General features: G+C 59.4%; 2 protein-coding genes across 6 annotated transcripts; both read left to right on the top strand.

Moving 5' to 3' along the window:
* The first annotated feature begins 240 nt into the window (after positions 1-240).
* On the top strand, positions 241-9,179 carry LOC142019704 (peptidyl-prolyl cis-trans isomerase FKBP8-like). Of its 3 annotated transcripts, none has more exons than XM_075006896.1 (8): positions 246-640; positions 949-1,118; positions 5,590-5,678; positions 5,871-6,088; positions 6,285-6,457; positions 7,259-7,336; positions 7,769-7,900; positions 8,590-9,178. In XM_075006896.1, the coding sequence occupies exons 1-8, from the start codon at positions 406-408 to the stop codon at positions 8,629-8,631; spliced, it is 1,137 nt and encodes a 378-aa protein (XP_074862997.1). In that variant the 5' UTR covers positions 246-405; the 3' UTR covers positions 8,632-9,178. The 3 variants fall into 3 exon arrangements, with proteins under 3 accessions (XP_074862998.1, XP_074862997.1, XP_074862996.1); XM_075006895.1 differs by having other exon boundaries at positions 248-640; positions 8,653-9,173; XM_075006897.1 differs by lacking the exon at positions 7,769-7,900 and having other exon boundaries at positions 241-640; positions 8,653-9,179.
* A 756-nt stretch (positions 9,180-9,935) lies between these two features.
* On the top strand, positions 9,936-12,723 carry SERF2 (small EDRK-rich factor 2). Of its 3 annotated transcripts, none has more exons than XM_075006799.1 (3): positions 9,936-10,042; positions 11,195-11,303; positions 12,353-12,723. In XM_075006799.1, the coding sequence occupies exons 1-3, from the start codon at positions 10,036-10,038 to the stop codon at positions 12,414-12,416; spliced, it is 180 nt and encodes a 59-aa protein (XP_074862900.1). In that variant the 5' UTR covers positions 9,936-10,035; the 3' UTR covers positions 12,417-12,723. The 3 variants fall into 3 exon arrangements, with proteins under 3 accessions (XP_074862900.1, XP_074862901.1, XP_074862902.1); XM_075006800.1 differs by having other exon boundaries at positions 9,939-10,042; positions 11,158-11,303; XM_075006801.1 differs by lacking the exon at positions 9,936-10,042 and adding an exon at positions 10,848-11,109.
* The last annotated feature ends 1,844 nt before the right edge of the window (positions 12,724-14,567 follow it).

Below are 14,567 nucleotides of genomic sequence, written 5' to 3'. Positions count from 1 at the left end.
GGAGGGGGAGGGGGCGGGGTCCGGGCCGAGCGCAGCTGGGGTTATTTCTGGACAAATCCGCTAATCGCTTTAGCCCCTCCCGGAGCTGGTGCCCGTGGGCGGATCGGGCCCGGCTGGCTGCGGGAGCTGAGCGGGGAGGGGAGCGCCGGGCCGGAGTGGAGTGGAGTGGAGTGGAGTGGAGTGCCGCGCCGGGCCGGAGTAGAGTGGGGTGGGGTGGGGTGGGGTGGGGTGGAGTGGAGTGGGGTGGGGAGCGCCGGGCCGGGCCGGGCCGGGCCGGGCCGCGGTGGGGTGGGAGGGAGCAGGTAGGTATCCGACAAGCCTTTGGGCCGGCCCCGCCCCGGCTGAGGCTAATCGGCCTGGGGTGGCGGCCATGGCATTAGCAGCAGGAGCGGCGGCGGGAGCGGGATGGGGGGAGCCCGGCAGCCCCCGGAGCGGGCCGGGGCCGGGGACCAGGCCCAGCGCGCCCCGCAGCAGCCGGGCGGCGGGCGAGCGGTCACCTTCCTGCTGCCGCACACCACCATGGAGGCGCCGCTGCCCCGCGAGGAGGAGCAGTTCCGCCGCCGGCTGGCGCGCCTGCTGCGGCCGGGGCCGGGCCGCTTCCGGGGGCTGTTCGCGGCCGCTGGCTGGGCGGACCTGACAGGTGGGTGCCCGGCTCCGGGGGCTGCAGCCCGGCGCCCTTTCGCCGCCCGCGGCCCTGGGCGGCCCCGACACGTGCCTGGACGGCGGCGCGGCGCGGCCCGGGGACCCTGGGCAAGTTGCGCCCCTCGCAGCCGGCCCGGCCCAGGGAGGGGGCGGAGCCCTGGCGCGGGAGGGGAGCGCGCACCGCGGGCGGCAAAGCCGACGGGCCAGGGCAGGGCTCCTGCCCCCCCGCCCCCGGGCTGACTCCGCTGTCCCGGGGCTCGCTCCGGCCCCCCGGGCTGACTCCGCTCTCCCGGCTTGCTCCCCAAGTGGACGGGCTCCTGCGCAAGCGGCTGGTGAGAGCAGGCCAAGGAGAGGCACGTCGGCCCCAGCCAGGCCAGGAGGTGACCGTGCAGCTGCTGGGGGTCCTGGAGGATGGCAGCCTGGTGGAGAAGGACCCGAAGCTGACTTTCACCCTGGAGCACGGGGATGTCATACAGGTCTGGTGCCCTACTGGCCGCAAGGTGGGGGAGTCAGTGCCCTGCGGGTGGAGGGTGCCAGTCCGGACCGTCTGGCTCCAGCCAGGCCATCAGTGACCTCCTTCTGCTCCCATCTTGCAGCTGCAAAGCAATAAGCTGATTATGTAAAACCTCCACAGCACACCTGTGCTCCCCTGCGGGCTCTGCCAGACAGTAACCAAACCTCTTCCAGGCTGGGCTGACCCCTTACAGAGGTGCCATATAAACAGGCAGGCAAATAAAATCCTGGTGTTCAGTCAGCTGAATGGGGGCACTGGAATGGTTGGAGCACTGCCCAGGGTGCCAGTCCAGCCAGCAGGAATCCCGGATCCACAGGAACCACAAGTCAGCCAGTCTTCTCTGTCATGTCTAACAGTCCTGAGTGGGGCATTCCAGTTCCTGAGCTCAGCCCCTCCCCCCATGGGCATGTAACCCTGGGGGGCATTTATGGTGCATGCCAAGGGATCGGCTGAAGTAGCAGCCAACGGCAGGCTCTAGAATCCTATTCAAACACCCACAAGGTGCCTGTATCTGCCAAGGATCCCCAGTCTTGTAACTACACCTGGGAGGAGGCACGAAAGCAGCTGTGGGGCTGCACAGGATCCAGCCTCACCTGGTCCCTGGTCTTTTAATCACTTGCTAAAAGCCAGCTGTGCTGGTCAGAAAGGAGCTGGCACCTGCCCCCAGATGCTGGTCTCCTGGGATACGCAGAGGGCATGTGTGCTTTGGTTGGCTCTTGCTTCCTATGACCGACCTTCCTGCCCCCTGGTAGGTCAATGCGAAAATGGCTCAAAGCAAAGTGCGAGCTGAGGAGGAGTCCCCCACAAAACACAGCAGCTGCTCCTCAGGAAGCCTCCCTGGGGGCCTCCCAGATGGGGAATCTCTCTCAGGTGCCTCTTGGTGTCCTCTACCAAGTCCAACATTAATGCCTGCCACAGCAGCGGGGATCAGCCCCTCCGCTCCCCCTGCCATGCTAATGCCCTGGGCCCCTTGTCATAGGTTGGGTGAAAGTCAGACTAGTTCAAGGTTCCCTCCCCACTTGTCCTGTGACACCAAGGGCCTTAAGGTGCCCCTCTGATGTAGGTGCTTCCCCACCAACAAACAGGCCTGCACAGGACAGTGAGTCTCAAGGGCTCTCCCTCCAGCAACTAGCTTCTTACGCCCCAGCCATGCTCTGCTTTCCACCAGCTTGGGGGCTGTTCACCAAGTGACCCCAAAACATTGGAGGTCCAAATTCCCTCAAAACCCATTGACCAGAAGCATCTAGCCCCTGCCTGGAGCATCCCTTAGAGAGTCAAACCCACAACTCCAGATAAGGCAACACATTGCTAAGGATCACCTGACTTCAGGCCCAGCGTGGCAATGGTTCAGATAAAAAGTAAAGTGAGTTTGTCAACATGAGATGTTTTATGTGATTTCCAGTACAAAGGATAAAGTCAAAGTGGCTATGAGCAGATTAAAGTAAAATACGCTTTCTAATGGCCCAGACTTGATTCAGCTACCTACAGCATCAGCTCAAGGTAGATTTCTTGTAAGTCTCTTTCTTTCCAGCCATGGCTGGCTGTCCCTCAGTCCCGTTCGGCAGAAGTACAGACAGCTGCTTTCCCATGGCTTCCTAGGTGAGAGACACTGGCCTGAGCAGCTTCCTCACTTAGTCAGTTGCTGCAGATTCCAGGGACGCTGGCTGAAGGCCATATGTTTCTCAGCTTGCAAGAGCATTAACAGCCCCTTATCTCTGTCCAGTAAGGGCAAGACCACTGCTCTCTCTCCAGACTCACTGCTTTGTCCCTGCATTCAGATGACCTTTGGTCATTCCTGGTCTTTCCTGCTCTGGGCTTCCCATCCATCCCGTTGACCTAGATATAAATGGGGCTTCTGGTTTGACTTTCTTGGAGGACAACCTGGCTTCCCTTTGGTCACAGACTGCCAAGCAGAATAGCAGTTGGTGTCCACAGTTCCTCACAGGCTACGTCTACACGTGCACGCTACATCGAAATAGGCTATTTCGACGAATAACGTCTACACGTCCTCCAGGGCTGGCAACATCGACGTTCAACTTCGACGTTGGGCAGCACCACATCGAAATAGGCGCTGCGAGGGAACGTCTACACGCCAAAGTAGCACACATCGAAATAAGGGTGCCAGGCACAGCTGCAGACAGGGTCACAGGGCGGACTCAACAGCAAGCCGCTCCCTTAAAGGGCCCCTCCCAGACACAGTTGCACTAAACAACACAAGATCCACGGAGCCGACAACTGGTTGCAGACCCTGTGCATGCAGCATGGATCCCCAGCTGCCGCAGCAGCAGCCAGAAGCCCTGGGCCTAAGGGCTGCTGCACACGCTGACCAGAGAGCCCCGCAGGGGCTGGAGAGAGAGCATCTCTCAACCCCTCAGCTGATGGCCGCCATGGCGGACCCCGCTATTTCGATGTTGCGGGACGCGGATCATCTACACGTGCCCTACTTCGACGTTGAACTTCGAAGTAGGGTGCTATTCCCATCCCCTCATGGGGTTAGCAACTTCGACGTCTCGCCGCCTAACGTCGATTCAACTTCGAAATAGCGCCCAACACGTGTAGCCGTGACGGGCGCTATTTCGAAGTTGGCGCCGCTACTTCAAAGTAGCATGCACGTGTAGACACGGCCACAGTGTTAAATGATCCCTAACAAAGATGGCAATCACCAGCGTGTCATCTCCTTTTGTCCTTGATGCATGCGTTCATAAGAACGGCCATAGTGGGTCAGACCAAGGTCCATCTAGCCCAGTGTCCTGTCTTCCAATAGTTGCCAATGCCGGATGCCCCAGAGGGAGTGAACAGAACAGGGAATCACCAAAGTGATCCCTCTCCTGTCATCCATTTCCAGCTTCTGACAAACAGAGGCTAGGGACACCATTCCTACCCAGCCTGGCTCATAGCCATTGGTGGACCTAACCTCCAGGAATTTATCTAGCTCTCTTTTGAACCTTGGTAAAATCCTGGCCTTCACAAGCTCCTCTGGCCAGGAGTCCCATAGGCCGAGCGTGCACTGTGTGGAGAAACACTTCCTTGTGGTAGTTTTAAACCTGCTGCCTGTTATTTCATATGGTGACCCCGTTCTGGTGTTATAACAACAAATAAAAACGTTTCCTTATTCACTTTCTCCACAGCAGTTGTGATTTCATAGGCTTGTCACGTCCCCCCTTACCTCTTTTCTAAGCTGGAAAGTCCCAGTCATTTTTGTTTATCTTCATGTGGGTAAGAGACACAATATCTATCACACAAGTGAGGTGATGCTCACTGGACCCTGGGGCAAAGTGGGGGGACAGTTCTGTGCCTGCAGAGGGGGTGGGGCTGGGTCAGCTGGCCCTCAGCACTGCCTGGACTGCACTCACTCTGGCAGCAATCTAAAGGACCCAGGGTTCCAGCTGCTGCTGCAGCAGCAGGAGCCCCAGGCCCCCTTGAATTGTGGAGCCTGAGGGCAACTGCCTTCTGTACCCCCTCCCCCATCGGCGGGCTTGATCACACAGTGAGCTATGTGTGTCGGTGTAGGTCAGTAACCCACGGACCTGCAGCTCAATCGGTCCTGCTGGCTCCTCCCTGCCACTGGCGCTGGCTGGCGTGTCAAGTCCTCCCTGGTTAGCCAGATGGCTCTGATGGTAAAAGCACCGTGGTCAGCCTGGCTAACACATTGTTGTGACTGCAGCAGGCTGGGCAGGGTGCGGCTGAGAACACAACACAATTGGTCATATGCCCCCTCCCTGCTGATAGATGAGCTGAAAGCAGCAAGCTCTTCCTTCCCAGTGATTTATCACAGGCCACTGTTGGGCATCTGCTGCGACAAGCCTGCGAGGGATGGTGAGTAAGTCAGGCCTGTCAGGAGTCCCGCACAGGTCCCCCAGCTCACACCCTGCTCTGGGCTCAGGCTCCACCCCAAAGACTGAGGACGCTGCAGTAAAGGATTCTCGCTGAATAGCCCCTCTGGGTCTGGCTCAGGCAGCTCCAAGGAAGTAGGCCGGACTTCCCAGCCCACCCTGACTCCAGGTTTCCTCCCAGGGAGACTCCCCAGCCTGAAGGAAGAGACCACACCCTGCTAGCAGTGCAGGGGCCAGCAGCTCACTGCCTTTCAGAAGCTGGTCTGATCCTACCACCACCCACCCTCTTACACAGCAGGAAGGGAAGAGATGCCACAGGAACGGGACACTGTGGGGCCCATTCCTCACCTGGCCTTGGCATGCAGCAGTAGCTGGGAGCATAGGCCCTAGTCCCACTCCCTAGAGGTCACCCAGCTCCAGGCACCAACCAACCAACCATCTCTCCCCTCCAACGCCAGAGGTCAGGTGGTGGCACTCCACTTTCACTTTCTCTGCAGCACCTCCTGTGTCATACATGCTGGGGTCAGGGGAGCCTGCAGCACTGGGGGTGGGGCCAGCTCAGGGCAGGGATAAACCATCCTGTTCTGCCCCTCTTTACAGGCTCTGGAGCTTGGGGTTCAGTCCATGCAGCTAGGAGAGATGTCCTTCCTTCTCACAGGCTTCCTGTATGCCTACGGCCAGCTGGGCAGGTAGGCTTTGGCTGATCCTTTCCCTCCCTGGCAGAGAGCAGCAAGGCGCTGCTGCCCATCACTGTTCCTTTGATCCTGGTGCTGGTTGCTGGGAGGGGGTCTGGTGTGGCCGTCCCCAGTAAATCACAGCTCTCTGCCCTGTTGTGATTGCAGGCCTCTAGGAAAAGCAAAACTCTCACTTCCTCCCTCCAGGAACCCCGATATCCCCTCAGGTGCCTCATTACTGTATGAGGTGACCCTGCTGCAGATTCAGGACAGTCCCCACCCAGGGCTCCTGCCACCCTCTGTGCGCATCAGTCTCAGCAAGCAGAAGAGGGAGCGGGGGAACTTCCACTTTGAGCGGGAGGAGTTCCAGCAGGCCGTGCGCTCCTACCAGCTGGCTCTCAGCATCCTGGACTCACCTGGGGCAGGTAACATATGCGACCACGTGGCTGTGGGGCACACATTGAGTACAGGAGGGTCTGGGATTAGAAGTGAGAGTCAGAGACCAGGGCTGGTGAAGGCCTAGACCGGACTGCTCGTTCTCCTTTGCCTAGTACTCTGAGCAAGGGGAACTGCACACTCAGCCCAGTCAGCCCTGACCCCCAGTTGTTGGGCTCATTCCAGTCCCGCCAAGCCCAGAGGAGGAAGAGGAACTGCAAGAGCATCAAGTGAAGTGTCTCAATAACTGTGCGGCTGCCCAGCTGAGGCTGCAGCTGTTTGAGGAGGTGCTGGCATCGTGCAATGCAGTACTGTGCATCGACCCCAACAATGTGAAGGCTCTCTACAGGAAAGGCAAGGTACAGCCCATCTTCCCACCCAGGGAACCCAAGCGAGAGGGAAAGAGGCGGGGGGATATGGAGGGGAGAGAGAAGACTAGAAACATTGGCCCTCCAGGGTCCAGGGCGCTATCTCACCAGTCAGGCTCTCTTTCTCCAGCATCTGATGGGGCTCAGAGACGCTTACGCCGGGGTTTCTCCAGATTTTTCACTGGCAACCCCTTTCACAAAGTGAGCTTCTCTATGACCCGCCTTAGACATTAAAACCACAGGTTGGATCTGTGACGTTACAAGTGCTGCAGGCGAAGCAGGTTTGGAAGTACAGACTGGCAGCTTGCGCCCACCTGAGGGGTCACAGACAACATTCCCCTTCACCTTTTTCCATCCGTGTGCTGAATGAACGTCATGTGCACTGAGGCACATGTAGCACCAGTAGAAACAAAACCTGGCGGTGGGTGCTCTCTGGTCAGCTGGGCAGCACTGGCATCTCTCCTGAACGGCTGAACAAGTGCCCAGTGTACAGGGACCTCTGGTCGCAGCCCCTGCCTTGCACCAAAGGGACTGATGAGAAAGCAGTGCCAGCGCAGGGAGATGCATCTGGGAGAACTGTGCCCAGAATGGGAGGATAAGTCAAGAGGAAAGTACTAGGAGTTAGCAACCACCTGGCTCTTCCTTTGAGCAGATCTGAGGCTCTGTCCATGTCCCTACACTCCAGATCTCTCTCCGTGATTCTTTCCCCATATTGCTGTGTCCCGTCCCCCACAGCTCTACCCCTCCTGATCTGTCTCCCATCTTTTCTGTACCTTTTCCTCGGTCGCACAGCTGTTGTCAGAACGCGGTGAGGACAAAGAAGCCATGAACACCCTGAAGAGAGCCCTCCAGCTGGAGCCCACCACAAAGGTAAAGAGCAGAGCAAGGCCCACCCACCAGAGACTAGTCCCTGAATTAACCATTTGCACTGGAGTCAGCAGGTAGAGAAGCACTGGCTCCCAGAGGACAGCTCACCCTCACACTGCAGGCAAGCAGCAAACTTGCAGAGGGGCACCCAGAGCCAGCCTATCCCACCATGCTTTCGAGAGGTGCACAGCATTGTCCCCTCCATGTGACTGTCCTGGGGGTTAATGACCAATTGAAAGTCTTAAAGGTCCATGGCAGAACAGAAAGGAGAAGCCAGGAGTAAACTCAAGAGGTCGCTTCCTTCTAAAGCTGCTGCTACATAACATGGTGGCCAGGCAGGAGAACTGACAGAAAGCCGGGGCTCCCTGGACCAGAAGGAAGGTGGTGGAGACCTGCAGGGATAAGGGCCTGCTCTCCCTCTCTTGTCTCTTCCAGGCAATTCACGCTGAGCTCTCAAAGCTAGCAAAGCGTCAGAAAGGGCAGCCCGAGCCCCCTATCCCCGCAGCCATGGACAAGCTCAGCATTCAGGATCCTCTGGTGCAGGCAGCAGTGGACCAGAGCACCTGGGTACGTAGGTGTGGCCCAGTCAGAACACTCGTGCTGCTCCCCATTACTTCCTGGTCGCAGTCAGGCCTGTGTCTGCATCCAAAGCCTGATCACCCAGGTCTTTGCCTTGTTAACCTGAGCCTGCCCACTGAGCGGGGACTGCCATCATCTGGCCCACAGCCCCAAAAGGCTGGAAGGCTCAGGTAGAGGCTAGGCCACCTCTTCTCAGGGCCAGAGCTTCCTGCAGCCCAGCAGTCTGAGGAGAGCACAGCATATGCACAGGGGCTGCCTGCTAGCTTGAACCGTTGGGGTGGGAACTAGGACTGCAGAAAGGAGACGTGGGGCCTCTCCATGCTGCCCCGAGGCTGATGCCGGCACTGCAGAGCTCAGGCCCCCGATGCTGGTGGAGGGAGTTGCACTGGAGGAGGGGGCAGAAGGCCAAGGCCTCCTTGCTCTACCAGGTTCCAAGCCAGGCCCCAGTAGCAGTTAAAAAAAATACGTGCCCCATGGAGTCAGAAATGGAAACAACCTCCATTTCCTAGGCGCAGTGGCTGTGCTTTCCCGAGGCAGGTGGCTTGATGGCCGAGCCGTTCTTGGCACAGCTCCTGCCTGTGCACAGCCTGAACAGGGCATGACCCTGGGCTGCTGGTGGGGTCTCGGGGCACAGGTGGCTGCAGTGAAGCTCATCCGGTCTCTCTCTTCTCTTACAGATGGACCCCCATTGCCCGCAGCTGTTTAACGACACTAGCTGAGTTGCCTCCTGTCTTTTCCAGGTCACCCCCTGGAAGCTGCTTTTTGGTGCTGTGGCAGTGGCTCTGGGCAGCACGGTGACCTCCATCTTCCTGACAACACAGAGCTGAGAGAAGCCAAGGACGCCAGGGATGCATGGGCACACCGCTCCTCTCATGGCAACGAGCAGGCCAGGGAGGTGTCATCCCTTTGGCTGCTCTTGTGTGACTGGCTCGTCCAGCACAGGGCAGGCCTGCTGCCAGAATCAGCTGCTGACAGGACTCTTAGCAGTGACCCTTGTAACACTGGAAATAAACATGGCCGTTGTTTCCCTAGTGCCCCAGAGCCAGTCCTGATTTCAGCGCCAGGACAGGGCTGACCATATGTCACCGTGTGGAAGGCTCATGGAACCCTGCTCTTTGGGTGCTGCCTCACTGGCAGCCCCAAGGCATGAGCAGCAGAGCCGGGAAGGAATGGGGCCCTCTAGCCATGGGGGTAAATAGGCTGAGCCTCCTCCACCTACCCACTGCAGCACCCCCACACCAGGGCATCCCCCACTGAAGCACCTGCACACCGGGGCCTCCCCCACACCCCCACTGCAGCACCCCCCACACCGGGGCCTCCGTCACACCCCTACTGCAGCTCCCCTGCACCGGGGCCTCCGTCACACCCCCACTGCAGCACCCCCCACACTGGGGCCTCCCCCACACCCCCACTGCAGCACCCCCCACACCGGGGCCTCCGTCACACCCCTACTGCAGCTCCCCTGCACTGGGGCCTCCGTCACACCCCCACTGCAGCACCCCCACACCCCCACTGCAGCACCCCCACACCAGGGCATCCCCCACTGAAGCACCTGCACACCGGGGCCTCCGTCACACCCCCACTGCAGCACCCCCACACCAGGGCATCCCCCACTGAAGCACACCCACACCGGGGCCTCCGTCACACCCCTACTGCAGCTCCCCTGCACCGGGGCCTCCGTCACACCCCCACTGCAGCACCCCCACACCAGGGCATCCCCCACTGAAGCACCTGCACACCGGGGCCTCCGTCACACCCCCACTGCAGCACCCCCACACCGGGGCCTCCGTCACACCCCCACTGCAGCACCCCCCACACCGGGGCCCCCGTCACACCCCTACTGCAGCTCCCCTGCACCGAGGTCTTCCCCACACCTCCACACCGGGGCCTCCCCCTCCCCCACCGCACCCCCTGGTTCGAACATCGCCCTGTCTGTAGCCAATCGTAACACGGGCTCTGAGCCCGCCCCTCGCTCTTTTAGCCAATGAGAAGTGTCGGGTGGGAGGAGTCCGTGGAGCGGTTGGGCAGCTGCAGGCTCACTCACGCCGCCCGCGAGCCAATGAGCAGCGGCCCTGGGTGGGGCGGGGGACGTGGCCGCCGAGCGGACGCAGCCGAACGGAGCCATGACCCGTAGGTGCCGCGCGGCCCGGCCGAGGCCCGTGAGGGGAGGGGGGAGTCGGGGGGGGGGGGGGTGGAAGTGGGGCTGGTGGGGGGGGTCTGTAGTGGGGGTGGAAGTGGGGCCGGGGGGAGGGGGTCTGTGTGGGGAGGTGGGGGGGTGGAAGTGGGGCCGGCGGGGTGGGGGTCTGTGTGGGGAGATGGGGGGGGGGTGGAAGTGGGGCCGGGGGGAGGGGGTCTGTGTGGGGAGATGGGGAGCGGGGCAGGCTGGGGGGGGTGGAGGTGGGGTCTGTGTGGGGAGGCGGGGGGGTCTGTGGGGGGGGGTGGAAGTGGGGCCGGCGGGGGGGGGTCTGTGGGGGGAGGTGGAAGTGGGGCCGGCGGGGGGGTCTGTAGGGGGGGTGGAAGTGGGGCTGGTGGGGGGGGTCTGTGTGGGGAGATGGGGGGGTGGAAGTGGGGCCGGGGGGAGGGGGTCTGTGTGGGGAGGGGGGGGTGGAAGTGGGGCCGGCGGGGTGGGGGTCTGTGTGGGGAGGGGGGTGGTGGAAGTGGGGCCGGGGGGAGGGGGTCTCTGTGGGGAGATGGGGAGCGGGGCAGGCTGGGGGGGGTGGAGGTGGGGTCTGTGTGGGGAGTTGGGGGGTGAGGTGGTTGGGGGAGCCCCCACTTGGGAGCGCTGGCGGCTATGCTCTAGGGGTCTCCCAGAGTCGGCTCTCAGTGCTGGCCGATAGGTTGCCTGTGAGGTGGGGGGTTCTATCTGGGGCTGGGGGGGGAGCGGTTCCTGTGCTGGGGCACCAGAACACCAGCAGCCTGTGTCCTGAGCTGGCCACTGTGCCGTGCCTCTTAACTGGTCTCCTCAGGCTCCTTATCCCTGTGCCCTGCCCCGCCCTGGGGCTCTGTGGAGCTGCAGGCTGCCAGGGAGCAATGCTGTTGCCCCTGGGATGCTGGCCAGGGTGGTGTTCCAGAGAAGCGTTCAAATGACGGATCTCTTTGTGCCCAGAACCCAGCCTGAGCGCTGACCTGAGGACATTCCCTGTTACCTCTTATCTGAGGCTTGTGTTCTTTGCTTCCAGAAGTGCCTCAACAGGCAGGTTAGCTGGTATCTGATGGGGCTGGGCCATGGGTCTTCTCTTGTCCAGGGTGCAACGAGTCAGTGTTCCGCTGGTGTCGTTGCAGGCGGTAACCAGCGCGAACTGGCCCGTCAGAAGAACATGAAGAAGCAGACTGATTCGGGCAAGGGCAAGCGACGGGATGACGGCCTGTCTGCTGCTGCCCGGAAGCAGAGGTAACTATCCTGCAGAGGAGGAGGCTGGCTGAATCTCTTCTTCTCCCTTTTGGCCTTTGACTGCGGAACACATTATCTATTTAACCCAGGCCATAGGTTCCTGGCTGGGTGGTATCCCCACGCTTCCTTTAGCAGCAATGTCTGCTGAGCTCCCGGGGAGGTGGGGCAGGAGGGAGGAGATGTTCAGGGGCTTGGCTTCCTTCTCACAGTGAGGTTTGTGCTCATAGGGCCCTGGGCACTTGCATCCTGTCAGTCCATAACCCAGTCCTGGAAATGCCATCACCTGCCAGGAAGCAGGGCCAGCCTGGGGGTCACTTGCACCATGTAAACAGCTGGGTCTTGGGTGGGCCAGCCTGCCCTTCAGCTTTCTCTGAAGTAAAGATAAAGGGTGTCCTGCTGCGCTGTCTTTTCCATTTCCCTCCCTGCTGCCCATTTTCTTCTCTACCTGAAGATGCTGTCTGTCATCACTTGGAGTTCTCTGCCATGGTCAGTAACTTCTTCCCTGTCCTCCAGCAGCATGTACCTCCCCACCTGTCCTGTGTGTGTTCTTAACTGCTTTGAGAAATCCCTGTTGCAGCCCCAGTTCTGTGCTACCTACCCACCCAAGTTTTCCAGATCCATTTCTCCTGAATAGGCAGCTTGGGGCCTTGGATCTGCAGGTTCCTGCTCTGGCCAGCAACATCCCCATATGCTGAAATCCACATGCCCCCAGAAGCTACTGCTTTTCCTCCTAGAAAAGGGAGGAGGGATAGTTCAGAGGTTTGAGCATTGGCCCTCTAAACCCAGGGGTGTGAGTTCAGGCCTTGGGGCCATTTAGGGGCCTTGGGCAAATAGATTTAAAAAAAAAACCTGTTAGGGATGGTGCTTGGTCCTGCCTAGAGGGCAGGGGACTGGACTTGATGGCCCCTCAAGGTCTGTTCCAGTTCAATAAGATGTGTATATCGCCATATTATTATTATTATTAAAATCAGAGCTGCTCTCCCTGCCCCCAGCAGACAGAGCTGCTCCCTCCTGGCCCACCAGCTAACAGGCTCCTTGTCTTCCACTAGAGACTCTGAGATAATGCAACAGAAGCAGAAGAAGGCCAATGAGAAGAAGGAACAACCAAAATAATGTGGGGAGCTTGGTCTGGCTGAAGAGAAGCAAGGCAGCATCTTGCCCTCCATCTTCCCCTTGGCGCTTGCCCTATCCTCATCTCCAGCCCAGCGCAGCCTTCTGGCCTCTTGCTGGTAGAATGAAAGTGTGTAGCCCTGGCAGGATTGTCCGTGCCTGATATGTGTTCTCCCCACTCCACAGTGTGCAGCCAGTGTTGGCCCAGAGGGGCTGGCCTGCGGCTACATAGCCAAGCAGCTGCAGGAGCCTCTTGCCCTTCTTATCACATTGGCCAACTTCCATGTATTAAAGTAGCTTTTGGATTCTTCCGGGGTGCTGGATTATTTGAAGGTGATCACAAGTTAGCAGAGCCTGTCCCCAGAAGTGCCATTCCTCCCTGCTCTTGCCACTGAGGGGCTGGGTAGGGAGCTTCTTGCTTTAGACGGGGGAGCCTGGAAGGGCTGGGACCTCGCAAGCTGAAAGCATGACCCTGGACCTAACTACTGCCATGGGCTTAGGGGAATCTAGAGCAGAAAGGGAAGGGGAAGCCACAGGCTGACTCCTTAAAGGCCTGTGCCCTGGCAGTGCCACAGGGTTACCTGCTGCCCTACCCTGGAGTTGCCAACGAGTGGTGATGCTGTTCTCTGGCATCTGTTGTGGTCAGAGTTGGGTCCCACCCTTGCAAAGTGGGGAAGAGGTATCATGCATGCTTTCTTTGTAATCTTGGGTGCCTGAGGGGCAGGAGGCTCAGGGCACCTCGCCCAAGCCTGGCTGTGACGGTGGCAGTATGCTTCCCTTCCTTTGAGTAAGGTGGAGTCTGACCCTAGCCCTCAAGGAAGGAAGCAATAGCTTGAGTCCTACTGCACCAAGCATTCAAAGGCCCTGTGGGGATCAGGTGTAGGGCCGTGGAAGAGAAAGGAGCCGTATGGGGGCAAGCTCCCTGAAGAGTTGATGAGCGCAAGCACTGCCCCCCCTGCCCTCCCCCACGACACACACACACAGAAGACTTTTCCCCCAGGCGCCTCCTCCCTCAAGGGCAAAAGCCATTCACTGCAGTCCATGTCAACAGAGGGAACACACTCAGCTCTTCCCTGGGGGTTGGGCCGTTGGGTGGAAAGCAGAGTACTCTTCTGCTGCCAACAGTCCCCCCACCCAAAGGCCAAGGATGGGGCTCTGCCCACTTCTGCTGCGGCCATCAGGATGAGCCACCTTTCTGCTGGACCCAGGACATGCCCCGCCTACAGTCCCCGACCAGAGGCACCCCCCTCCCAGGACACTCACTCCCCAGTGCTGTGCTGCCATTCTAGGTCCTGTTAGTTATCCTGCCTGAGCGAGCACAGCAAAGATCAGATGGGGAGCAAGGGACTCCCAATCCCATGCATCCCTAGAGCATTGGGCTCACTATTTAGGAGATGAAGCAAAGAGCAAAGTCAGGGCCCTCTGCATGTAGGTCACTGTCCCTGCCAGGACTGCATGAGGAGAGAGCACAGAAGCAGCTCCAGATGCCCAGTTCTGCCCATGCAGGGAAGTGATGACTGGACACAGAAGTGGGGTGTGTGCCTGAGGGAGGCTGTAAGTGTGCTGTCTGTGCAAAGGCCCTTGGGTCGGAGCCTGTGCTGCAGGAGCTAAGGGAGACAGACAGGTGTATAGACTAGACCAGAACTTTTCAAACGGGTTTCTGAGGGTACTCTGGGGATCTGTGAGTCATGTCCAGTGCTGGCCCTTCCTCCTCTGCCTCCTAGTGCCCCCAGCATGTTGTGGAACAGCTGCTCAGGGCTGGGCAGGAGGTCTGAGAAAGTGGGGAGCAGGGTGTTGGGGAAAAAGGTAGAATGGGAGCAGGAGCCTGAAGTTGAGCTGCTCCTCCCAAATCAAAATGGAACTACATTGCTGGTACTTAAAAAGTTCATGCAAAATGGGAAGTGACTGCCTAGGAAGGAGTATTGCAGAAAGGGATCTGGAGTCACCAGTGTGACACTATTGCAAAAAAAGCAAACATCACTCTGGGATGTATTATCAAGGCTGTGTCTACACTAGCCCCAAACTTCAAAATAGCCACACAAAAGGCCATTTGGAAGTTTTAGTAAGCGCTGAAATGCATATTCAGCACTTCATTAGCATGCAGGCAGCCCCAGCACTTCAAAATTGATGCACCTCGCCGCTGCGCGGCTCGTC

This window comes from Carettochelys insculpta, chromosome 12 (assembly GCF_033958435.1).
Source record: "Carettochelys insculpta isolate YL-2023 chromosome 12, ASM3395843v1, whole genome shotgun sequence".
Taxonomy (NCBI): domain Eukaryota; kingdom Metazoa; phylum Chordata; order Testudines; family Carettochelyidae; genus Carettochelys; species Carettochelys insculpta.
Note: the sequence above shows the minus strand (reverse complement) of the source record. Positions and strands in the feature narration are given on the sequence as shown.